General features: G+C 42.1%; 1 protein-coding gene across 4 annotated transcripts in view; it reads right to left on the reverse strand.

Annotated features, from left to right (window-relative positions):
• Positions 1-24,081, reverse strand: part of LOC119965003 (S-adenosylmethionine decarboxylase proenzyme-like) — a 134,440-nt gene extending 110,359 nt beyond the window's left edge. For 3 of the 4 annotated variants that reach the window (XR_005460418.1, XM_038795206.1, XM_038795196.1), the window contains exons 1-5: positions 23,828-24,081; positions 20,664-20,750; positions 3,280-3,406; positions 2,868-2,970; positions 2,745-2,787 (exon numbers count right to left, since the gene is read on the reverse strand). Coding sequence is in view for 3 of the 4 variants with exons in the window: in XM_038795206.1 (XP_038651134.1) it covers positions 2,745-2,787; positions 2,868-2,970; positions 3,280-3,406; positions 20,664-20,750; positions 23,828-24,000 (533 nt within the window). In the remaining variant the exon portion in view is untranslated. Of the gene's footprint in view, positions 1-2,744; positions 2,788-2,867; positions 2,971-3,279; positions 3,407-20,663; positions 20,751-21,096; positions 21,217-23,827 lie in introns of those variants that run through there. The other variant, XM_038795218.1, reaches the window with a different exon arrangement.
• Between the last annotated feature and the right edge of the window lie 2,553 nt (positions 24,082-26,634).

The following is a 26,634-nucleotide window of genomic DNA, read 5'->3' on the forward strand; positions in this document are numbered from 1 at the left end:
TTCACAACTTTTAAATTTTCCTTACTCTATTGCTTTGCCCAGGTGTAGCCCTGACATAGCAGCAGAGGTGGAGGAAGCCTGCTGACTGCTATGGCCTAGTTGTTGTCTGAGATAACTTTGGTGAGCATCCTTTGGAGACTTGAGGCCTGATGGGCCTCAGCCTGCTCAGGGTCTCCTGGTCTGGCAGATGAACCCTCCTTGGTGTGACGTGCTGGGACTGATGGTGTCACAGGCAGAGGGGATTTGGAGTGGCAGGACACCCTATGTGGATGCCACCGGGGTATCTGACTGGTGTTCCTCCTCCATTTGTGTGCCCAAGGGCCCCTCCCTGACTCCTTGAGGAGAAGAGACACCTGGAGGATGTCGAGGTGTCGGGTCCCCTTCTTGCCTAGCCACTGCTAGAACACCATTGCGAGAGTGATGGAGCGCAGGTCCGAGTATAAATCCAATAGAAACTGTGCGTTCTACAGATCTTGGATCTCCCAGGCAGCCACCAGCCTTCCCATGGAGACTTCGATCAACTCGTATGCCGGAGCCACAACATCAGACAGAATGTGGATGGACTCCTCCATCCTTAATTGCGGCCTGTTGACAGCCTCTGACAACCCTACATGATGCTCCCCTGACTGTCTCTTTATCACCAGTTTGTGATCCCGAGCCTAATCTAGAACTAGGACCCGCTGAGGTGTGTGCATTTGTGCAGGTGGGAGGATGTAGGTGAACTCAGTGATGGGTCTCCACCAGATGGATGTTCATCATAGAAATCATAGAATCCTTCGGCCCATCTAGTCTGCGCCAACCCTCCAAAAGCAAACTCCACTTGTAACGCACTTTAATCTCATTTTTGGACACCAAGGGACAATTTAGCTTGGCCAATTCACGTCACCTGCACATCTTTGGACTTGTGGGAGGGAACTGGAGCACTCGGAGGAAACCCATACAGACACAGGGAGAACGTGCAAACTCCACACAGACAGTCACCCAAGGTCGGAATTGAACCTGGGTCCCAGGCACTGTGAGGCAACAGTGCTAACCACTGTGCCACCATGTCACGCCACCATCATCTGAAATGCTCTGGGGGTTGGGGCTGAGGTTTTGCTGGAACTCTTCCTCCCCCACTTCTTGCTAGTGGTTGGAATAGAAATTAGTGATTGACTTAGTCAGGCTCCTACATTATAGATCACTCACAGCCATTGTCCACATGTGGCTGATTTTTATTGGGTGAACCCTCACTGGCCTGGAGGCTGATCGCTCCTTCCACACAGGAATGATCTCTGTCTTCACCAGCCAGCTCAGCAGCCTGCTCTTCAGGAGACTGAGTGTCCTCAGCTCTGAACTGCTCCCTCCAGAGTTGTCCCTCCCCCTCACACTGACAGTGGGTGAGTTTGTCCTGTATAAAGACAGGTGGATTGACTGGGAGCACAGTGGATGAAAGAGCATTTCAGAAGTATAGATGCCTGCTCAGTGTGCTGATCCCACCCTCGGAAGGGATGAAGATGTTGTTTGTGCAGGACCATACATGAGATGGTGATCTTAAAGTGCCTGGCAGGAATTCAGTGCTGATGTCCAATCTGTTGGTGGTGTGAGACATCCCTGTGGACTCTAACCCTTGGACCGCCGAATGCCCTGTGCGTTTAGAGTGAGGAAAAGGTACAGTTACCCCTGGCAGAGAGCATGAGAACATTCACTCATGTCCTGCACTGCAGAGGGGACTTTACTTTGGTGGCCAGAGATGCTGACCTCCCTGATGACCCCCTCCCAGGCCAACGTGGTCAGGTGGGTGACCCTCCTGCTCCCATCCTTTGGAAAGAGGGCCATCCACCTTTTCTGGACCACTTGAAGGAGGATTCCCAGAGAGACCTTGCTGAACCATGAAGCGGGACATTTGGATCGTTTAGGTACCATGGAGTACCTGAACGGTGCAACTCACCTGACATGTGGTGACTGAATATTTGTCTGGATGCCATTTAAATAAGGTGCCAAGGCTTTCGATCCCATGAGCTAACAGCAGGGCAGACGAATCCCTGCCCAGCCTACCACAAAATGTATTGGGTTCCGCGCTGATGCATAATTAATGAGCTGAAAAGCAGAAGATCTGGCCTGAAAATCCATCCAGCTGGAATCACAACGACATTTCCATCTGTCACCCTGCTAAATCTCCAGAACGGAAAACTCGGCCCCATATTATTGATTTTCATCATATTCCCTCATCCAAAATCATCTTGGATCTTGGCTACCTCTAGCTCAAACAGCAGGCAAGCTAACTGCTCCCAGATCTATGCCAATCTTCTCTGTAAATGCTGTGTCGGAGTTATCAAGAGAACAGCCTAGAATATCTTCAAGAAACCAGTTGGACTCCACATGACTTTTCCACAATGGCACTTTGCAATTAGGAACTTATCTGGATAATTGGAATTGCCACTCTCAATGTTCATTCCAAGTGAATAGAAACAGTTGTTATTTCTTTGACTTAAACTTCTGGTTCTCCCACCATAAAGGGATTTTCGTCAAAGATTGTTAGTTGCTAAACATTTAAGTTTAGTACTGAGTTTGGTTGGAAAAAGATTTCAATTTAGCAATATCAAATAAATGCAGTTCTCCTAAGTACTAAACCACACTAACTAATACAATCAGGTATTTCAGGGTGCTATAAGTTCGGTATTTGTTATATTCTAATAGGTACTGACAGTTTTAAATGATTTTATCTAGAAACTCGACAAAAAGATGTTCTCAGTGAAACCTACCAGCAGTCTGAATGAATACGTCCCATGCAGTAGGCCACACCATCTAGAATAGAAGCAGAATATAACTAAGGATTTCAATCAGTTTTAAAATAGAGCAGCAAAATAAAACATATTTCAACTTACTTGGAAACAATTTGTCTAAGAACTCTACTTCTTCCTCAAAACTCCTATGAGGGTAATCTTGACTTGTTGGTTTTATAAAGTTTTTGCGGGAGTAAAAAATATCCTGGAAAGAAAAAACTGCAAACATGAATATTTCTGTTGTGTACTACTTGAGTTGTTTTTCTTCTTCTCTCTAATTGTCTAATCTTTTTACTGTCATTATATTCTCATTTTCACTGTTTTGCCATTTCTCACTTCATGCTTTCCCGTGTTCACGAAAGATTGGCGGAGCTTGTTGAATAGTCAAAGCAAACTCTGAATAATATTCCAGCCTCCTATCACTGGAGTTGCACAATAATTGTCCCTTTCATTTTGCACTGTATCCTTCCTTGGTGTGGTGAGGAAAACAAACTGAAATATCCCTGGGCCTTACCTCAATGATGTCGAAGCCACAGTATTTCTGCGCCAGTTCCAATAGGGGTCCCATTGCCTGTAGTAAGAGGGTGGTACCACACGTCTTCAAAATGTACCGTCGCTTCGATACGAACATACTGCTCTCACTGTCAAGAAACCAGGTGGAATTAGAACAACTTTATTTTACACAGCAACAACTTCACTTTATTTGGTGCCTTTGACATAATGAAATGTTCCAAAGTGCTTCATAGGAATGTCATGAAGTAAAATTAGACATCAAGCACATAAGACAATAATACGTACAGGTGGCCATAAGCTCAGTTGAAGAGGTAGCAGGGGATGACAGAGCGAGGGATTTGAGAATGAGGTTGAAAATGTTAAAATTATAAAAACACGGCTGATATTGTCCAAAGGCTTCGTAAAAGAAGCATCTCAAGTGTCTGATTTTCCATAAATCACTTATAATTTTCTTTGAAGGGTATAATTTCTTCCATCTCAGCAATAGAGGTCATAAATTGGATTTATATGAAAGCCAACATTTGTACTCAGCGAACGTAGAAAAAAATATACCCAACCGGTACAGCAATAACCCTGGGGTCACACCATGAGGCACTCACCTATGAACACTTAATAAGGGAAGAGAAATTTCAGATAAAGGCGATTAGCGTGAATGCACTATAGCATTTGTAATGCTAATAATGTAATTTCAGAGGTACTGGATTTTGGAATTGAGAACAAGGTCCCTTTTGTCTGTATAATTTTTTCTGGTGGTGTGCTGTGAGGAGATGATTGGGAGTGACCCTGATATTATTTTCCTGGCACATTACCCTCCTTTCCGGCAAGAATGTGCCAGCTTTCAGTCAGGGTCTCTTCAGAACGACAGGCTAAGATTACAATCTCACCATTTGGGAAATTGCAAGCATTGCCAGTGTCCCACCATGTTTATTTCCATGTGTTCATATTCAAATGTGCTTTGCTGTTATTAACACTTCCAGTAATTACTGAGATTCTTATTTTTGATGGAAATTGGCCAATCAGTACGGACTGACTAATAGGAAAAGGATTAAATACTTTGGAATTGTGCAGTGGGATAACAATCTAACATTTCAACTTAAAATTCCTCTCTGCGCTTTGAGCAAAGGTTAACCCATTTATTTTAAACAAAAAAAGAGAAAAGGGGCAGGATTCTCCAGTCACCACTTTTGCGATGCTCCACCCCCTAAAAAGCAGGGTACGTGCCATCGAGACGGCCTTAGGACGTCACCTGAGGCCCTCTCCCGATGCTCCGCCACCGATGGGCCAAATTCCTGACGGTGTGGATCACTCATGGTATTTTTTATGTGGACCCCACGTGGTGGCTGCGGACTGAATCCAGCGCACCAGTTGGGTGGGGGGGGGGGGGGGGGGGGGGGGGAGGGGGGGTGGGGGGGGGGGGGGAGGGGGGAGTCGTTCCACGGGCTTTGGCGGGGCTAGGGGCACTAGTAGGGGGTAGCCTGGGGTGGTGAGGCTGGCTACAGCGGGACATTATTTTGCACGCCAGGTCCACGTGTGGCCGGCGCAATGTTGCATGGCACGGCCGCCACAGGCCACCGCCGTGCGCACGCGCGGCCAACCTGGCCATTCTCCAACCGTTTGTGGCATGGGAGCCAGGAGCTTGACCCGGAGCGACTGCAAGCCCCCCCAATGGTCCCAGAATCGGTGCAGCTATTGCGCTGTTTTTTATTTTTTAACAAATTTAGAGTACCCAATTAATTTGTTCCAACCAAGGGGCAATTTAGCATGGCCAATCCACCTACCCTGTACATCTCTGGGTTCTGGGGGCGAATCCTATGCAAACACGGGGAGAATGTGCAAACTCCATACGGACAGTGACCCAGAGCCGGGATCGAACCTGGGACCTCGGTGCCGTGAGGTAGCAGTGCTAACCACTGCACCACCGTGCTGCCCTCACGCCGTTCTTTCTGGCGCAAAACGCCACTGTTCCCACGCCAGTGTCAGCACTTAATGTGCAAACTGGAGAATCCAGCCCAAGAGCTTTAGCCAAATGGGCCATTTCTCCACATTGTTTCTGTGCCTTGTTTTTTCTCCGTTAAACTTGCAGACATCCTTCCAGTGACTAGAAAAGTCACCTTCATGGGGAATTCACCTTGTTAGATCCAGCACTGGTCAGCAACAACCCTGCTTTTGCATCCTGCTGCACCAGATGGCCTTGTGATTTTGTACACTCTCAGCTTGGGGTCTGTCTATGATTAAAAATATGAAATTAACGTGCCAAGTGTGAAGTTGTTTTCTGCCTTGGACAGTTGCCCATTAGAGAGTTAAGTTGAGTTGGTCAAAATGCAATGCAATTTTAATGCTTCATTTTCCAAGGTTATATTTCAACCTATTTTTAATAAAGACTGCAGTTAATGACTGTGACAACCAGCGCAACAAATCTGCTATCCCCATTTTGATTGTCGTCAAATTGAAACTTATCGGAACGTTTCATGTTAATGCTGAAAACCAGGCAGAATCACAGTGTAACGTAAAGTAGGATAATTCTATTCTTCAGAACTTACAGCTTTATAGGCGTGCTAAAGAGAAAAGGTGGAATGAAATTGTGCCGTGAATTTTCTGCGTTAGATTTTTAAGTTAATGAGAATAAAAGGCTCGAGTTCCTCAATGACATGTATTCAAATGTCACGGACTGCTAATTTTTCTCTTGGAATGATTTTATCTTCTTCACTCTTTCGCCTTTTGTGGTTTCTATGCACACCATTACCTTGTCCAAGGGCAGCCAGTTGCTCCACTCTCAGGCTCTCTATTGCAGCCACTAGAGACAGAGGTCCTGTGGTTTGGGGTAAATCACCTTGTTTTAAATGCCTTTCCGTAGGGAATCATCTGGTGTCTGCCGGCATCAGCGTGGACTGCACAACGGAGATCAAGAGCTTACTGTGTGGGCACATGAGGGTGTAAATCTGTATGCCACTGCTCCTCTGGCACAGCATAATATCATGGCATTGCCTATTATTCCTGATATTTTTTGATGGCAGTTGTATCAAAAGTAGACAGCAGTTGATTTAAACCAAGATGTGAATTAACCTTTGGGAAAGAAAAGACAATTGCAGAGAGGGCAGGACTGCTTGCAGAAGGAAATGTTGAAGAAACTTCAGACTGGTGAATTAATCAGTAATTTCTGGGTAAAGACATTAATTAATGCGATCAAATTGCGATGCATGGTTTTATAATATAGAAGAGCACAATCCAAGGCCAAAGAATCCTTTCATTCAGTCTGACACGTCATTGCCTTTTTTTTTTTATAAATTTAGATTAGCCAATTATTTTTTCCAATTAAGGGGCAATTTAGCGTGGCTAATCCACTTACTCTGCACATTTTTGGGTTGTGGGGGCGAAACCCACGCAGACACGGGGAGAATGTGCAAACTCCACACGGACAGTGACCCAGAGCCGGGATCGAACCTGGGACCTTAGCGCCGTGAGGCGGTTGTGCTAACCACTAGGCCACCGTGCTGCCCTGTCATTGCCTTTATTTAAAAATATCCTTTCATTGTATTTTACTCTTTGTTTCACTTCAATAAACATGGTCGGTTTGCATGCATACATGTATACATCTATTTAAATATATAATACATGGATATAAACATGGACAGTTCACGTGTATACATGTTACTGAAACACTATGTACAAAGAGCTTCAGTTACAGATTTACTCAACTACCTAATTCCCTACCCTCTGTTTTCTGGTTCTTACATGTTTTTATTCAAAGCAGAAAGGACATAATTAAATATTTTTCTCAATTTACCAACTCATTGGTTTTGGGCCATTGAGAATGTTTTCTGCATTCAGGTGTGTGGTCTTTGATCTATTATTTCTATTAATATCGGCTATCCCTCGCTCGTGAGGATAGTTGCCATCCATGAGTCTGAAGATGGCTGATGAGGCCAAATTGTGATCTGCAGACTTTATAGCAAATAGAGCATTTGTCATCATGTGGGACGTCTGGTTGTGTATTATCAATTAGGGTCATTGTGTGTTCTTTTCACCACTTACGCTTTTCCTCTTAATTTTGTCATCATTGAACCTCAAAATTCTGGGATCCTTCCCATAGACTCGACCACTGTCTGGTTCGGTCCAAGGTGATGGTTTCCCAGGAGTTGATGTCAATGTTGCATTTCTTCATCCTTGAAGTGCTTATTCTGTCCTCCTCTGGTGTGCCTGCCCTGACTGAGCGGGGAGAAGACCACCTGCTTTGGAAGCACTTCCATACACATAATAAATGCAATGCTTATTGTTTACTATTGCTCCCTAGGTCCTCTAGCAGCAGCTTTGTAGTTATATTTTGTAGTTTACAAAATCTTCACTTTTGTATTCTGCCCTAGAATTTTCAGGGTCTTACAGATTACAGAATTCTCAATGGAGAAATATTTGCATTGATCTAAAAGTATAACTCTATTGATTAGTCCAGATCTGATCACAGAATGCAGTGGTGTGAAATCCAGTCCAAAGACTGTCCTACATCATTGGGCTTAACAGCACATGAAATATATCTTCAGTGCAGAGAGAGGCTGGATTTTAAAGAAGTACTTGAGTTGTTCAGCAGTTGTCTGGGTAATTTATTGAATTAATTAGGGTTTGTTTTAATGTTTGGAGCAAATTAACTCTCTCACTTGTGAGCCCAAAACATAAAAAATATATTGGATAGGAGCAGAGCTCTGTGTCAGGCCAGGAGGTAATTATAACTACAGTATAAACATGTGGGATGGAATTGCCTGGCTCTGAGATGGTTGGCATGGAGACAGCGTGGAGGTGGGGGTGGAGGTTGGTCACTGGAAAAATAGTTGGCAGCTATGTCAAACTTTCATGTTGAAGGGTCATTGATCTGAAATGTTAACTCTTTCTCCCTCCACAGATGCTGCCAGACCTGTTGAATATTTCCTGTATTTTCTGTTTTAATTAAATTCTCATTGTTCAGAGTTTGACACTCAGTTAAAATTTAATGGAAACTAGAATTTATGAAAAGTGTATGAACCGCCTTATTTTTTATCTTATTAGTAAGAATAAAATATTTACCCACACTTTGGAAACAAAGCACGAGGAAAATTCATTCAGATTCCAGGCTTACATTTCCATCATAGGACTTCCAGGTTATTTAAGTACCGGTAGTCAAGTTGAATTCCCTAAAAGTGCTCAGTAAACCTCTTTTTGTCGGTGTATGATCAACAAAAAGTAGTTTACTGAACATTTTTAGGGAATTCAAATTGACTACTTTAATAATGTGGAAGTCCTACGATGCAATGAGTCAGATTTCAAGTCCCACCCCATGACTTGATGGCTAAGGAAGGTGCGTTCATAACATAGAGACATTGTAAATAGGAGCAAGAGGAGGTTATTCGGCCATTCGAGCCTGCTGCGCCATTCATTATGATCATGGCTGATCATCTAACTCAATAGCTTAATCCCGCTTTCCTTTGTCCCAAGTACTATATCTAACTGCTTCTTGAAAACATACAATGCTTTGATCTCAACTACTTCATGTGATAACAAATTCTACAGGCAAGGCTCTCTCTGGGTGAAGACATTTCTCCTCATCTCTGTCCTAATTGGTCTATCCCGTATCCTCAGACTGTGACCCTTGGTCTGGACACACCCACCATCGGGAACATCCTGTCCAGTCCTATTAGAATTTTATATGTTTCTATGAGATTCCCCTCTCGTTATTCCAAACTCCAGCGAATACAATCCTGGTAGCACAGTGATTAGCACTGTTGCTTCATAGTGCCAGTGTCCCAGGTTCGATTCTGGGCTTGGGTCACTGTCTGTTCAGAGTCTACACATTCTCCCCATGTCTGTGTTCTCCCCGAGTGCTCCGGTTTCCTCTCACAAGTCCCAGAAGACGTGCTGTTAGGTAATTTGGACGTTTAGAATTCTCCCTCTTTGTACCCAAACAGGCACCGGAGTGTGGCGACTAGGGGATTTTCACAGTAACTTCATTGCAGTGTTTATGTAAGCCTACGTGTGACAATAATAAATATTATTATTATTATTAGAATCGATTCACTCTCTACTCAACTGTCAGTCCTGCCATCCCAGGAATCAGTGTGGTAAATGTTTGCTGCACTCCCTCTAGAGCATAAACATCCTTCCTCAGATAAGGAGACCAAAACTGCATCCAATATTCTATAAGTGGGCTCACCAAGGCCCTGTACAATTGCAGAAAGACTTCCCTGTTCCTCTATTCGAATCCTCTCGCTATGAAGGCCAACATACCACTTGCCTTCTTTACCACCTACTGTACCTGCATGCTTACCTTCAGTGACTGATGTGTGAGGAGACCCAGGTCTCATTGCACATTCCCCTCTCCTAATTTATGGTCATTCAGATAATAGTCTGCCTTCTCGTTTTTACTACCAAAGTGGATAACCTTGCATTTCTCCAAATTATAGTGCATCTGCCATTCATTTGCCCACTCGCTCAACTTGTCAAAATCACACTGAAGGTTCTCTGCTTCCTCCTCACAGCTCACCCTCCTATTTAACTTGGTGTCATCTACAAATTTGGTGATATTACATTTTGTTCCCGCATCTAAATCATTTATATTGTGAATAGCTAGGGTCCTAGCACCGATCCCTGCGGTACTCCACTAGTCACTGTCTGCCAGTTTGAAAAAGACCTGTTAATTCGACTCTTTGTCTGCCAACCAGTTTTCGATCCATCTCAATACACTACCCCTAATCCCATGCGCATTAATTTTACGCATTAATCTCTCATGCGGGACTTTGTCAAAAGCCTTCTTAAAGTCCAAATAAACCACAGCCACTGGCTCTCCCTCATCAACTCTACTGGTTACATCCTCAAAGAATTCCAGTTGATTTGTCAAGCATGATTTTCCCTTCATAAATCCATGCTGACTCTGTCCGATCCTGCCACTATTTTCTAAGTGCTCTGCTATAAAATCTTTGATAATGGATTCTAGAATTTTCCCCACTACCACCGTTAGGCTGACTGGTGTATAATTCCCTGTTTTCTCTCTACCTCTCTTTTTAAATAGTGGAGTTACATTAGCCACCCTCCAATCTGCAGGAACTGTTCCAGAGTCTATATAATCCTGGAAGATGACCACCAATGGGGCTGGTTTAGCTCACAAGGCTAAATCACTGGCTTTTAAAGCAGACCAAACAGGCCAGCAGCATGGTTCGATTCCCGTACCAGCCTCCCCGGACAGGCGCCGGAATGTGGCGACTAGGGGCTTTTCACAGTAACTTCATTGAAGCCTACTCGTGACAATAAGCGATTTTCATTTTCATTTTTCATTTCAATGCATTCACTATTTCTACAGTCACTTCCTTAAATACTCTGGGATGTAGCTAATCAGGCCCTGAGGATTTATCAGCCTTCTTTCCCATAATTTTCCCCAACACCATCTCTCTACTAATATTGATCTCCTTCAGTTCCTCCCTCTCACTAAACACTGCATTCCCCAACATTTCTGGTATCTGATTTGTGTCCTCATTTGTGAAGACAGAACCAAAGTATGTATTTAGTTACTCAGCCATTTCTTTGTCCCCTATTATACATTCCCCTGTTTCTGAATGTAAGGGGCACGGTCAACAGTTTTAGTTCCAAAACACAAATCCTTCCAAATCATGCCAAAAGGAGAGATTCCTGGTCATCTATGTGATGGGAGTAACACTGGAGCCTCTACCGCCATCATCCATCGCTCCAGACTACAACATGCAGGTAAAACATACAGGTTGCCACAGCAACTCAGACTCCCTGATTGAACCGTAACCCACCAGGGTCAGGAAGAAAAATCCTGGACCCTGGTGCTTCTCCTGTTTCCGGACTCGTTAGTCCCCATCACCCCTCCATCTTTAATCTCCCCTTCAATCGTGTATGATATTTTTCCCCTTTCAAGATTCACCTATTAATTCACCAAACAATCACAGAAATGTCCTAGCAAAATGATAAGGCCCATTGTTGACACCTATTTATATTGTCCGATATATATGCAGCATGTGGTCATTGATATTAAAAGCGACAATGATATAATGCAGTGTTAGTTTGTGTTCAACCTATAGGTGAATACAAGCCAGAGAGTACAAGTTTCACTTTTACAACATTGTGCAATATTGTTAATTTGACAGGGAAATATCCCATTGGTTATTTCTAACACAATGCAGATGATAACATTGATTTTGATGACTGCCTCAGCCCTCATTAACACGTTCGGCACATTGTACCATATGGGTAGGGTCACAGTAAATTCATATTAGGGGGAAAGATGCAATAATTGCAACTCAGATAGGCTGCACAAAATATTTTCCATTCTGTAGAAGACTTTCTCCTGCCTGCTGCACATTATTTAATATATTTATTTCATACAAGGTGTGTAATTGGATTATCTTTAAACAGTAATCTCACAGGGTAGAATGATCGAATGACTAAGATGCAACAAACTGGAATGATTGAATAATATAGAAAATAGGAGCAGGAGGGGGCCATTTGGCACTTTGAGCCTGCTCCTGTACTTGAATCCTCTCGCTATAAAGGCCAACATACCATTTGCCTTCTTTACCAGCTGCTGCACTTGCATTCTTACCTACAGTGTCAGATGTACAAGGACATCCAGCTCTTGTTGCATATTTCCCTCTCAGTTTTATGGTCATTCACTGCCTTCCTGTTTTTGCTACTAAAGTGGATAAGTAGAAAATCTCACATTTATAGGTCTTTGTTGTCAGTGAGACGCATGGGAGTCCTTCGGTGTCGCTGTGCAGCACAGCTTTTAAGAGGCCGGAGCACAAAGACTGAATTATGTACAAATATATCTGTGATTTCTTGATGAGCAAGTCTGAAGACTCTGCTAATCGCTACTTCTCACTACAATATATTTTCAATATGTACTATGCAACACAACTTTATCACAATATTTCAACACCTAAACAATACTCAGAAAAGAACCAAGATAGTGTGGGATAATTGTCAGGAAGCAAAGGTAGTTTTCAGTGCTCTATGTTTTTTATGTTGGATTTGGAAATAAGGTATACATTTAAATGAGTTTACTTTCGTGTTTCTGTGTAAGAAAGTGTAAAACTCTTAGTTAGAGTCATGATTAACAATGGTTTAAGGAGAAACATGCATGGGGGCTTTTGATTTCACTTCACACTGTTTCCATTGTTCTGTGAGAGTTTGTGATGCATAAAGTGAACAAGAGTATGGAGAAAAAATGAGCTGTTGCTTAACAACCAGGGACACCTTTTGCATAGGAAGGCTTTTTAACTTTTAGTTTGGCTGACCTCATAGCAGAAGGAACTTATAATTGAGAGAGGGAATAGCTATCACAGTTCTGCTAGAAGAAAATGAATACAATGGAGTAATGGGCAAGTAATCAAGTCCCAGAGGAACTAAAGGACAGTTAGTTCTAGAAACTAGAGGCGGAAGAGAAGTTTTCAAGAAGATTGAAGTAAAAAAAAGGAAATTAAGAACTGGAATTCCAGCAGCTTACTGTCCGCTGAAGTTAAAGACAGATCTGGAGAGGGCAGATTGGATGAAATTGGCGAGAGCAAAGCCAGACATCGAAAGCAATCATAAGCTTGGTGTGCTTATTCCAGTATTTGGGGCATTACTATTCAGTTGGGAACTGAGTACCTAAGAGATTATGTGAAAAAAAAAATATTTATGGCTATTCAAGACAAAGGAATACTGAAAGGAGTTGGAAATCCTGGAGGTGGATCCTTGCTGAAAACAGCTGAGGGAATGCATTGTTGAAGATAGCTATAATCTTCAAAATGATAAAGCTGGATTGGTGGAGTGGGAAATAAAACAACAGATGGAATTTAACACAGGGAAGTGTGAGGTCATGCATTTAGAGAGGTAAAACAGTTTTAGGGGGTTCACAATGAGTGGGAATATGCTAAGAGGGGTAGATCTTCGTATACAGGTACACAGTTCCTAATGACAGCAATTCAAGACAAGATTGTTAAGAAAGCATATGGAATGCTCTACTTCATTGGCTGAGGTATAGAATATAACAGTAAGGATATAATGTTAGAATTGTATAAAACACTGGTGAGACCACAACTAGAGTATTGTGTGAAGTTCTGGTCGTCACATTCCAGGAAGGATGTTATTGCTCTGGAGAGAATGCAGAGGAGGTTTACAAGACTGTTGCCAGGGCTAGAAAAGTGTGGCTATGAGGAGAGATTAGATTGGTTGAGGTTATTTTCCTTGGACCAAAGAAAACTGATGGGTGACGGGTGTCTTAATTGAGGTGTACAAAATTATAAGAGGAGGAAGAGGACAGGTAAAATTGTTTCCCCGGTGGAGAAATCTAGAACCAGGGACATGGATTCAAGATAAGTGGCAGAAAGTGTGAGGGGCCATGAGGAAAAACCTTTTTTTACGCAGAGGTAGTGGGAGTCTGGAATTCTCTGCCCAAGTTGGTGGTGGAGGCAGAGACCCTAAACTCTTTTTTAAAAAGTACCTGGATCTGCACCTTAAGTGCTCTAAGCTACAGGGTGCAGTAGGTAGGATTAGAAAGGTCACCTAGGTGTCCTTGGGCTGGCATGGACAAGATGACTGAATGGCCTCCTTCTGTGCTGTAACCATTCTATGATTGCATACTAAAGCATGTCTTTTGAAAGCGGAGTCTGGAAACCCTCTTGTGACAAATATCTGGGGGAATTTGAAGAGAAATCCACAGAACCTTGATTGGATGACATCCACCACTGAGTTTCAGAGTGAAGTGTAGTCTGTCCAAAAGCTAATTGGCAAATCTGTGACTCTGTTCCTCCACATTTTTGAAATGGTGGCAATGGAGGAATTGCTGATTTTCTAAGGATAATTAATCACAGGGCAATCAACTGATGATGCCTCCAAAAAATGATGTCTACAAAGAAATCACTAAATTTACAAAGAAAATTCAACTCTGTAGCCAATACAACCTTACCATTCTGAGATATTGTGTGCCAGCCCACACTCTACCATAAATGGCATCTGCCCCTTTTACACTAATGACACTATCCGCAGAATTTGTCAATCAGACATCGACTAGTAGCTTAGGGAAACCTTAGGTTGAATTTGTTGTTCTGGTGCAAAGATTTAGTACAGACTTAACCCAAGACCTAGGTTGTTTCCCTTTCCCCAGAAGCTGTCTTACAAGTTGTGTTGTACACTTTGAATTTACAGCCTATCTGAGGTGAACCTAAGATTCAACAGAAATTTGAAAAACACTTCTTTAAAAAGCACTATCTTTCTTTAAGCATTCTCCTATTGACTTATAGGGATTAATTCCCAGACTTTGCAAGATTGATAAAATGGATGATAGTGAGTCAACACCCTGATTTTTTTTATCACTCCCAGTTTTCTGTTTCTTACATTTATTTTGATGTGACCTAAGATTCTCAAACCTCTGGTACATCAACTCAGGATGTGTTCAGAATTGTGCCTATCCATATTAGAGCATAGTAAAAACCTGGGTTAAATTCAAAATAAGATTTTGGGAAGAGTATAGTGTACCTTAAAGGTGATCCCTCCTAATCCCCATCGTCACACCCTCCACCAGCCTCTTAACTCCCTCACCCCCACCAATTCCCACCCCCTCACCCTTCCATCAAACCCCACATGCCCAGATGCCTCACAATACCTCTGATGTGGAGATGCCGGCGTTGGACTGGGGTGAGCGCAGTAAGAAGTCTTACAACACCAGGTTAAAGTCCAACAGGTTTGTTTCAAACACGAGCTTTCGGAGCACGGCTCCTTCTTCACCTGAAGAAGGAGCCGTGCTCCGAAAGCTCGTGTTTGAAACAAACCTGTTGGACTTTAACCTGGTGTTGTAAGACTTCTTACTGCGCTCACAATACCTCACCATCCTAACCACCACCACCACCACCCCCCACCACCCCACACACACACCTCACTATCTCTCTTACCAAATTTTCAAACCCCCACATCCTCCCTCCCCACCACACCCTCAGCCCTCCGATACTTCCTCACCCCGTGCCCTCATCCCCCACATCCTCACTCCCTCACCTCCACCAACCTCATCCCCACCATCTGACGCACCCATCACCCCCTCACTCACCAATATCCAGTTGGCTTTAGAATGATTACAGAGTTTTCATTCATCATTTATCAGGCAGATTTATAACCAAGAATATTCTGCCCGTCAGCTGTGAATCAAAACTGCTTCCAAACATCGTGCAGCTTTGCGGTAATCTGCCGGGCTTTAAAAAAAAAATCATTACCATGATGTTGCCGAAAGGTCGGAAGCAACAGCACAGCAATTCAGTGAAACTGGCCTGACAGACTGGCTTTATAAAAACTGGAATTCACAGGCTGACGGTTCTGATTTTTTAAAAAGTCGGTCTTTCAGGTCTGCGTTTCCGGCTGCACAGTCTGGGTGACAAGAAACTCAGTTTAAAACACTGAGCCCAGAAACTCCCTTGCCTCCAGGCCCCAATGTGTGGCACCATCTGCATTCCCCCTCTCCAAGCTGCAGACACTTACTGAGGATATGATTGTCCGGGATTGCAGGGCATTCCACAGATTCTCACATGTTGCAGTCACAGCACACCACCCGCCCTGTCATTTCTGTCCAACCGTCTTTATTGATTTAGTCAATTCGTTAATCATTCACACAGCTGAAGTAATAGAAAGTTGCATTCTTCACCTTGGAACGAAAGGAAGAAAACTCACCAACTACTGGAGACTGAAAAATAAGTAGAAATAGGAACACCTCTTTCCCCCTCTGCACCAAATTCCTAACTATACGTCCCACTCCCGTGTAGTCTCTTCTCCATGCGTCATCATGCTCCTTTATTCAACATTGAGCAGTGATAGCTAAAGGAGAGGAAAACCATTTAGGAAACACATTCAGAACTTTTATAAATGATGTGGAATGCAGAATATTCCCCAAGGTTTCTAAGCTGATGGATAACACCAAATTGATGCTAATCAGTTTGATGCTGCAAAGAGATTTGGATGGGGATAAGGTAATGAACAGAGAAGTGGCAAATGGAGTGTGACACAGATAATTATACAGTACTGAAGTTCGGTAGAAAAAGTGAGAATATGGATTACATGCTAAGTGACAAAGCACTTTAGGTAACAGCAGAAAAGAGCTCTGATAGGAGTGATACCTGTGTATTGGATGGTGATTGGTGGCGAAGAAAGCAAATTAATTGCTTGAATGTGAAAGTTAAAGATTTTGACTCAGCATGTTGCACTCTCACCTCTGAGTCAGAAGGCTGTGGGTTCAACCTTGCTCCAAGACCTGAGTACAAAAATCGAAACATCTCAGTGCAGTACTGAGGGAGTGCAACAATATCAGAGGTGCCCACTTTTGACAGAGAGATTATACCAAGTTCCTATCTGCCCTCTCAGGGGATTCCATGACACTAATTCAAGGAAGAGCAGGGGTGTTATCCACAAGTGCTCTGGCCAATTTGTTTTGCTCAATCAACATAATTAAAACAGATTATGAGATCAATGCCACATTGCTGTTTGTGAGGGTTTCATATGTGCAGCTTTAGCTGCTACATTACAAAAACAAACAGTGATTACTCTTCAAACATAATGCATTGGCTCTAAAGCACATTGGGATGTCCTAAGGCGGTGAAGATGCACTAGAAATGTAAATCTTTATAAGTTTTAGACATTTTGAAATGCACCAGCAGCACAGTTCAATTCCCGTACCAGCCTCCCCGAACCGGCGCTGGAATGTGGCGACTTAGGGGCTTTTCACAGTAACTTTATTGAAACATACTTGTGACAATAAGCAATTTTAATTTTCATTTCATTTCATTCCTTTCTTCATTCTGCATTTCGGTCATAGATTTTCATTCCCTCTGCTAGAAGATAACTCAGTGTTACACAGCTAGCTTTCAATCTTTAGCTTTAATTACTAAGAATTCAAATGGCTCAAGTTCTATGTGGTTCTCTAATTTCATTTGCATTTCAAACCATGGCTTCTTGAAAAATAGCTGTACAGTTGTAACTAGCTATATTTATTCATTTATTTTAACAGTGTGTGATAAAATCTTTGTCAGTAATTTCAACGGAAAAAATAACAAAAATGATTTTCTATCAATCTTGTGCAGTAGAATATTTTGCCTATTTCTGTTCCCTCTATTCCTTGGAAATACTCATCTGCTTGTACATCTGAGTGCCTTTCTCAGGAATTAGTTTAAGTTATATAAGTTATAGTTTAAGAGGTCAGTGCTAAAAACATACAATCTACCATTCAAACTTCAACCATTTTGCAATAATGTTTTCCCAGTGTTTGGAGCAAAATTTGAATGTAATTTCAATGAATTTTTCATGCACAGACATCACATCACGGTCTAATTACTGCAACCATATTTATTGAGTTGAAGAAAATGTTTGCTTCAAATGTATTAAGCCCACATATTGCAACAAAAAACCTAATTAGTATCCGTACTCCCTCCAGGTACACTGGACCTAAAGCACAAGATGCACCATGAAATCCATCTTTTCCTCACTTACGTAATTCATTTTAATTGTTAATTAAGTGATCTCCCATGGCATTACTCACAGACAGTCTGGGGTCTGAAATATAATGATGATGATTAGTGCGAACCCCTTCTAACTTTGGCGTGGGTGCAGAGTGGGAAGGGAGTGGGGGTGGGGCAGTGAGGTGATGAGTAAAGCTCTATGGAAGAGAGAAGCTAGGAGTACAGCATTGTGAAGTGAGGTGGAGGAGAGGGGAGAATGGGCAATAGATTGTTAAAATTAAAATCACCGGACCTTTACATTGTTGTTCGATATTGCCATTCTGTGATTAAATGAGATGGCAGCTGCTCTGAGAGAAATGATTTTCCTGGGGCTGAATTCCATTTGGAAAGCTATATGTGGGGGATTTCGTTTGGAATGTGTCTTTAAAGCACAGAATGTTTACAAAGTATACATAGTATTGTTGGAACCACAATTTCCTATTTGTTTTCCCTGCTGTACCTGTGTAATACTATATTAGACTGAGGAGAAAGAGGAGGCATTTATTAAAATAATTCTGGGCATGGTCACCTATTAGAGTGTTAGCCAAATTGACACTGGTGCAATCTAGGAATCTGTGCTGGGTTGTGAGTCTTAATTTGGGAAAGCATAAATATACAATGCAACCTGGCGAATTAAGCAGCACGGTAGCACAAGTGATTAGCACTGTGGCTTCACAGCGCCAAGGTCCCAGGTTCAATTCCCCGCTGGGTCACTGTCTGTGCGGAGTCTGCACATTCTCCCCGTGCCTGCGTGGGTTTCCTCCGTATGCTCCGGTTTCCTCCCACAGTCCAAAGATGTGCCGGTTTGGTGGATTGGCCATGATAAATTGCCCTGAGTGACCAAATAAAAAGATGATGAGGGGTTATTAGGTCACAGGAATAGGGTCGAAGTGAGGGCTTAAGTGGGTCAGTGCAGACTCGATGGGCCAAATGGCCTTCTTCTGCACTGTATGTTCTATGTTCTAAGAGATAGGGAGTGGAATCTTTGCAGAAATACTTTTGACATAGAGTGGCTGTTGTGTGAATATGTTACTTTCTTATTTTGAGTGCTATTTTTTGTCATTCAGCTAAATCAGGAAACAAGATAGCACCCAGTTTGAAAACAAAATCAAGTGATGTGATTAGTTTATTATACAGTAGTAACAGTGACCACAATAAATCTTTAGAACACATTGAAGGGTCGAGATTAAACTGATTAATTTCGACTGGTATCCCTTTTCGGGACTGGTAGCTTTCTTGGTCTGCATTTCAATGAATCCCATGGCTAAGATGCGCAGAAAGACTCAGCTGATTAAGTTTACTTTAGCGGGAGATAAAACTGAGAGGAAATATGATTGAAAAAAAATCATTGCATTTATATAGCACCTTTCTTGATCACCAAATCTCACAAGTGCTTTATAGCCAATGAAGTATTTTTGAAGTGTAGTCACTGTTGTATTGTAGGAAATGCAGCAGCCAATTTGTGCACAGCAGGCTCCCACAAACAAGCTATGTGACAAATTGTCAAATAAGCTGTTTACTGTGATGTTGATTAAGAGATAAACATTGGCCAGGGCACTGTAGATAACTCCCCTGTTCTTCGAAATAGTGCCATTCACGTTCAACCAAGACAGTAGATAAGGCCTCATCTAAATGACTGACTCAAACAGTGCGACACTCTCTCAGTGCTGCACTGGATTGTCACTCCAGATTTTTGCTCTCAAGTCCCAAAGTCTTAGGTGACATCGCAACCAACCGAGACACAGCTGAAATAACAAGAGGGAAAATGAGCATAATGCTAGAGAGTACAAGTACAACATTCCCAAGCCTTAAGCAAGGCTTTCTTTCCATGAAATTGTGAGAATGTGAAATGCTATCAGATAGGATTGATTTGGCATAAATTTTTGCTTTCAAAAGAGAGCTTTTGAGATATCTACAGCAGGAGAGCAAATTTAGATCTAAAATTCCCTGAAATCTTTTTCAGAGAGGCAGGATATGGAAATTAGTTTTCCTAAAGCAGGGAATCCATAAGAAATAATCATACATAGCCTCTGTATATTGTACCAGTTTGGTTTTTATTATGTTCCCAATTTGCTCCATGGTTATTTGAGTCAATCTGAAGAACATTTTTCTTGCTTTTGGGGTTATAAACATTTAATATGTCACCCTATAAATGTTATGCACAATCACACAATATTTAATTATTAGATATGTAAACTGAATTCAGATTGAGTCCCTATTTTTTCACATTTTCAAATGCAACCTAAATTTCTAAAACAAATAATGATTTCAGTTTTCTGGTTATAAATGGTTTAAATGTGTTTTTCCTGTAAGAGAATAGCCTTGGGTACACAAACAATGCCTGAACCTAATGCAACATCCGACATTCCTCTTATGAAACTTACAATCTTTTACTATTAATCACTCAGTTCTCCTCAAAACAGGAAGTTACAATGGCCTCTGGAGGCCAGGCCCAAGGCCAAGCAATTCAGTTGATTGCACAAGCCCGTTATATCTATAAATTTGACTACCTTTGAAAATCATTCTCACTTTTTATCTTCCCGGAATAATTTAATAGAGCAAGTAACTTTCAAAACTGCCCCACATTACCAAATATTTGGAGCCTGCATATAAAGGCTTTTAAAATCTTTGGCCTTGAATAAGATGCATTCATTATAGTGCCCATGCAACAAGTTATTAACTGAAAATAACTTTGTCAAAATTAAAATATATATCCCACAATTTAAAAATTGTTCAAGTAGTCTTTTCTTATTAACAAAGGTGATTGTTAAATAAGACGCAGCTAGTTTATTTTTAAAATCACACAGAAAGAATGTGTCAAACAGTGGATTTAAGGGTCCTGAAAACAGTCCAACAATCAATAAGTGTATTATGTCCCACAGTTGTCACTTACCTGAGCACATAAGCATCTTGCCAGTCTGTTCTTGTCACACTGACAATCAAACAATGCACATTTTTCAGCAGCTTGTTCCATTCAAATCTATTTCATACAAAAAATGGTTGCAGTTACTGACAAAAAGCTTTAGCATCATTTTCATTGTGACTACCTGTCCAGTCACAGTAACTATTTTAAAGGACAGGGAGAACGTACTGCGACATGAATATTGTCAAATTCTGTACTGTAGCAGTGTGTTGTTACAAGTGGAATGTATAATCTGCGGCAATGGCATGTGAAAATTTGATGGATGAAAAATAAAATGTGACAGTAGAGATAATTACGATTTGTGGTCCATTCCAATGTTATCTATTGCCATCAATTTACATCAACTTTCGCCCGAATATTAATGAGAGTAAACATGTTATGTAATCTGCTTAGCAACACTGACCAAGTTCTATCGAATGTGCTGACATCAAATGACATATAACATTATCAAGCAGCAATGATGAATGATAAATATTCCCATTTCCCCAAATATTTGAGGCTGTCGGGTCCCTAAGGTGAAGGTCTGAATTTGCAGGAAATCACAAGTGCGGGGGCTTGCGGGAAACAAGGGGAGGTGGGGGGGAGTTGGACCAACAACAATGGATGCTATAGGTTGCAGGGATAGCCTTGAAGCACTTCTGACTAACACTGGTACACATGGTCTGTGTGAATGGTCTGTTGTCAAGGCAACAGTGGGTTACTTTCTCAATTTTCCAACTAGGGCGAACGTTTCTTAAAACAGCAAATACAAATAATCAAAATCAGAAGGCAGTTTTTTAAAGATGGATTCCAAATACAATAAAATTGTCATCTACCAAGTTTTCCAGAGCGTTTAAGAATTTGTGGTTAATTAAAAGGTAGATATTAGATACGTGATTTACAGCATATTCTACTCTCACATTGTACCCAAGGTTTTTCATTCTGCCCTCTCCTCAATGTCTCTCCTGGACATCCTTCCTGTGGCTATTCTTCAACTGCAAACTCACCAAATGAACATTGGCATATTTTAAACGAGGGATGAGAGAAAGGACATCACAAGCAAGTCTCTTTCTGTTCTTATCCAATATCTACATGCTCGCTGGAGAGTGATAAGGAATGGAAACTTTGATAAATGTTACTATCTCCCTAATTGGTTATCACTGCCTAATATGGAGACTTTTTTTTAAACAAAGGGTGTTCAAAAGAAGAATCTCAATACCAAATACTCAATAATCACTGTGATCCGTATCGTTATGAAACGTCAACATTATTTTCGTTAATTTGTTGAAAAGAAAACAGACTGATCAGATTCTGGATCAAGTGGGCAGTTGCTGACAGTTTAATGTTTGGCATGCTTTCCCAGAATAGCTCTATCAGCTTGGGGTATGTTGTAGTGAAGCCGATACTGCAGAGTCAGACACCAGCTGAATGTCACAACCACATTCTTACCTCTGAAATATCTGAGGCTGGACTAACAATTTCTGTAATGATCACTGGGAGAATGCACTTTGTTCTTAATTATGACCGCGCTCAGTGATCTTGATTCAAATACACTGATAGGAAATGGTTGACTAACAATGTGTGTTGTATTTTTCATGAGTCTGCTGAGGGACTGGATATTAATATTAATAGTTAATGTGCTTGTAACAAGAGAGCCTTCTTATACTGATGTTTCAGACTCCCTGACATTGCCCTTAATACCCTTAACAGTGCTACCCTGATTTTCTTTGCTGTGGGCCAAGATGTCATCACACCAAATAATCTGTTTTTATTAAATTTGGATATAGATTTGATTAAATAGTTAGTTCTACTTTCAGACCGTTAAACCTTCTATCACACTTTATAATGTGTTCAACCATTGATGTGCAGAAGCTGACACGTTGGTTACATTTTAATTTTTTTTTACTGAATCAGCGATTGCATTTTCTTTCAGCTTCCCTGAAAATATATAGCACCAACCAAATATATTCATATGCATCCATATAAGCACACTGCTGTCTCCTGCAGACAGGGTTGTTGTACAATAATCCATCCATTCCCCATCCATCGACTGGGCCAGAATTGAAAGTTTCTGTAGTTGAAACTGTGCGGACCGCAAAGGGCTGTGCGGTTATTTGAAGACAAAAATAAACACGTGAATGCCAGCCCAGGCAGTCTGAAGAATAGGAGGGTTTCCTGAAAGTGACATTTTAAACAATGTTGCTGAAGGTGATGAACTGCTTGGGACAAAATTCTGAAGAAACCAGCCTGTGGGTCTGGTACAGCCCGGGTGGGTCAGGCCAGGACAATCAGTAAAAAAATGACTTTCCTGTGTAAGAAAAGAGGTCTCGAAATGACCAGAAATAGATTTTTGTCCTGATGGGGGTTGGGTACTGATAATAATTCAATTCCTTTCCCAGCTGAGGTTGGTTATTCATGAAGGCCCCGTCTGCATTTCTTTCCCCTCGCCTAAGTTGTGGTGATCCCCAGGTTAAACCACCACTAGTCAACTCTCCCCCTCAAAGGGGAAAGCAGCCTATGGTCATCTGGGACTGTGGTGACTTTACCTTTATTAATGATAATAAATGATCAGCAAGAAAACAAAGTTTCGATATCAGCCACACGTGTAAGTCTGTTGGTTTTGCAATGCCTCTTTGTCCTAGCATCCACCCCATTTTAAAAATTCTTTTTATAAATGTTGATTTTGAGAACAGGGTGAGTGTCACTCACACTCTTTTAAAGTAGGAATGATGTGAGCAACAGCTACGTGGGTCTGAGTTTAAAGCTTTGTCTGAAACTGTATAAATGCCTGATGCCAATTAGCAGGAATTCAAGTGGACAGTTTATTGTGGTTTGGTTTGCTTCAATGCTAAAATTGCGTTGCTTGCAAAAGGATAGTTTATTTGGAGGCGACCATTGGATCCATTAATCTACAGATCTAAAGCATCATTTCGATCTGATTTAACCTGCTCCTCCTCCCCTTGCTCTCTCCCTCCCCGCCTAGTCTGACGTACAGCGATAAGCAGGCACGATGGTGAACCAAGTTCCTTTTTCTAACATTTCAAAGCGACTGTGCTTTGCATTTCATCCAGCCGCTTGTGAGTGTATTTATATATAAATAGATATTCCCAAATGGGTTCCTGCTGCTCTCTCCGCCGCTGCTTCACTACTTGTACCTGGGGATGTTGCGGAGATCTCCCGATCCTTTACTTTCATCCTTCCGAGAAAACCACACCTCAAGCAGCTTTTCGGTGCCTTCAAAGAAATGAGCACTGCTTTCCATGGCGAATTGAATTTCTTCTTTCAGGTGAATTGCTCGATATGTGTGTGTGTGTGTGTTGTTCCTCATGTAAACGGTGCGAGGATCGGCTAGCTGATGTCTCCTGCCATCTGTGAGTTCGGCAGCAGTTAGGTGTCAGGGTGATCTTTAGCCGTGTTTATTTAAACTGGATGTTGGGCATGTCTTTGAAATGTATCCTGGGAGTTGTAGTCCACCATCCTTTTCCATGGAGTTGTCCAACTCTATAACTTGCGTTTGGCCTAACGAGGGCGATGGCTTGGCAGGGTAATGGTCCTCCTGACTGTCCTTTTTTGGATGTTTACCCAAGAATTACTTAAAGTTTTTTAAAAAAGTGACACCTTTTGTCTGCTCACTGCTCTGCACCTTCAGTCACCAGGATGTTTGACATGAAAATCACCCTGTTGTAACAGTCTTTAACCAAGTACTGAAATATCCCCCATGTTTTTTTCCTCTGATATACAGATTGTAAACTTTCCCCCTGTGAGGGCATTGAGCAAAGTCCAGAGTGTTTAGCTACAGATTGTTAGCACAAATAAGGATAGGTCTCGGTAACCTATTGATCCTAGTGGAAACACACCATTCACGGAGATATTATGACAAAGTTGTAAGTGTCTCGGGTGGGTTTACTGATGAGTCAGTGTGGCTTGTCAGTTAGCAATGACCTGAAATATCACAACAGTATCAGGGCAGATTACTTGGCAGTGAAACCCCTCTGCAACTTTGATCAACAAAGAAATCCTTATCACGTTGCCCATACTAAAGGGAACATAGTCCTGTGAAGTGTCTTGACACACATTTGCGAGTTAAAGGTGCTATATATGCACAAGTTGTTGTTGTAAACAACATACAAAACTGGGTATTAGCCTTTGCTCGGGAATTTCTCACAAGGGGCATGGAGCACCACACAATTCATCAAAAGATGTACAAGTGCATTGTCTTTATTTTCCTGACCACGGTATGGTACACTTATCAAGAAAGGCAAAATACCGTGGATGCTGAAATGGCACATCAGACTGACTAAACACGAACTGCACCAGTTTGAGCTGCAGAGTAAGCAAGCAACTTCTTTCATCGCTGCACCTCATTCAAGGAAGACAGTCACCCCTAGATAAGTGACATATGTTTGCCTTAACTGAACTTTAGTAATGATGTTTGGCAGTGTTGTCTCAACAGTAAGTCTCCTCTAAATAATAGGAATACATTTAGCCTGGTGATGTTTGTTATTGTTCTTTAAACTCTTCCTTCACCTTGGAGAATGGTGGGGTATATTGGAAGGGCACAAAGGCTGATTAACAATCCAACACCCTTAACATTCCTTCCTTGGCCCTCATCAAGTCCTGGAGTGGAACTTGAAACCAGAACCTTTTTGATCAGAGGCAGGTGTGCTACCAATTGAACCAGAAGACTTTTCAAAAGCATGGCGATAGGACGCGCACAGAACAGCTTGCAAATTGAGGTCTGTTTGATTTTCTGGACAGCACGGCCTGCATTTTCATCCTCAAGGTGGGAATTGCAAGTTAGCCTGTTTCTGTCTCCTACAAGTGTCTGCCCACAGTAGTCTCAGGACGGGGTGGCAGGAATGATCTGGAATCCGGGCTTCTACCTCCCACGACTCCACTTTGTTCACTGGGACATCATCCTAGTTCTGTAAATATGTGTAGACACCCTTGCCCTCACTCCATCACAGAGGAATTTTGGCACATTAAAATATTGATCCCAATATACTTGAATACAGAAAAGCACTTTATCCATTGGATAAAGTACTTCAATGCACCTGAAACCTTCACACTGCTCGTTAGTTCAAAGGCCACTATTAATCACTAAATTCAAAACAAATGTAGCTTATTATACAGCATTCCATTATGGCATGTGAAGTTATCAAAACCTTTTGAATTTACCTGTCAAAAGGTTTCTGACTTCCGGTGGCAGCCACAGAGTGGGTGGTCACACATTTTGTGGCTCCTGCTCGAGGTGGAACTGTTTGGCCCATTTAACCCGATATTTGGGGGTGGGGGGTGTTAGATGGGGCAAACTGCATGAACAGTCAGAGATAGAAATTCTCCTCTGGTAGGGCCTGTTTATGGCTTATCAAACAAGGAGTGCAACGATCAAGGGGCAGCAGTCTGGCCGGGAAGGCTTTCGAAGTGCGACAGTGGGAAAGATGGTGGAGAGCTCTGGAGTGTCGTTGTCTGCCCAGTGGCCTCCTAATCAATTGGTGGAGTTTCTGAATGCCAAATTCCAACAGCAGAGGCAAGGGGCCATGGAGGATGAGGCTAAGGTAGTGGAGCCAATCACAGCAGCTATTGAGAGTAAGGCTGTAGGTGCAGAGTTTGACATTCCAAAAGATGGACCATGAGGACTGGTTGGCCTTGTTGGAGGCAGAGATTGTGCTCCTGGTGGAGAGCCAGACGCGGCTGAGGGAGAAGGTAGAGAATTTGGAGAATCACTCCAGGAGGTAGAATCTCTGGATTGTAGGACTGCCTGAAGGGACTGAAGGAACGCAGGTCACAAAGTGTGTGGTGACTATGTTTGAGAAGTTGATGGGGATGGAGTTTTTGACCAACCTCCCGAAGTGGATCAAGCGCACAGGGCATTGTGGAGGAGGCTGAAGGCAGGGTGCAGCTGAGGGCAATAGTGGTGTGGTTGCATCTTTTTCTGAACAAAGAGAAGATTCTGTGGTGG

This window comes from Scyliorhinus canicula, chromosome 1, assembly GCF_902713615.1.
Source record: "Scyliorhinus canicula chromosome 1, sScyCan1.1, whole genome shotgun sequence".
Classification (NCBI taxonomy): domain Eukaryota; kingdom Metazoa; phylum Chordata; class Chondrichthyes; order Carcharhiniformes; family Scyliorhinidae; genus Scyliorhinus; species Scyliorhinus canicula.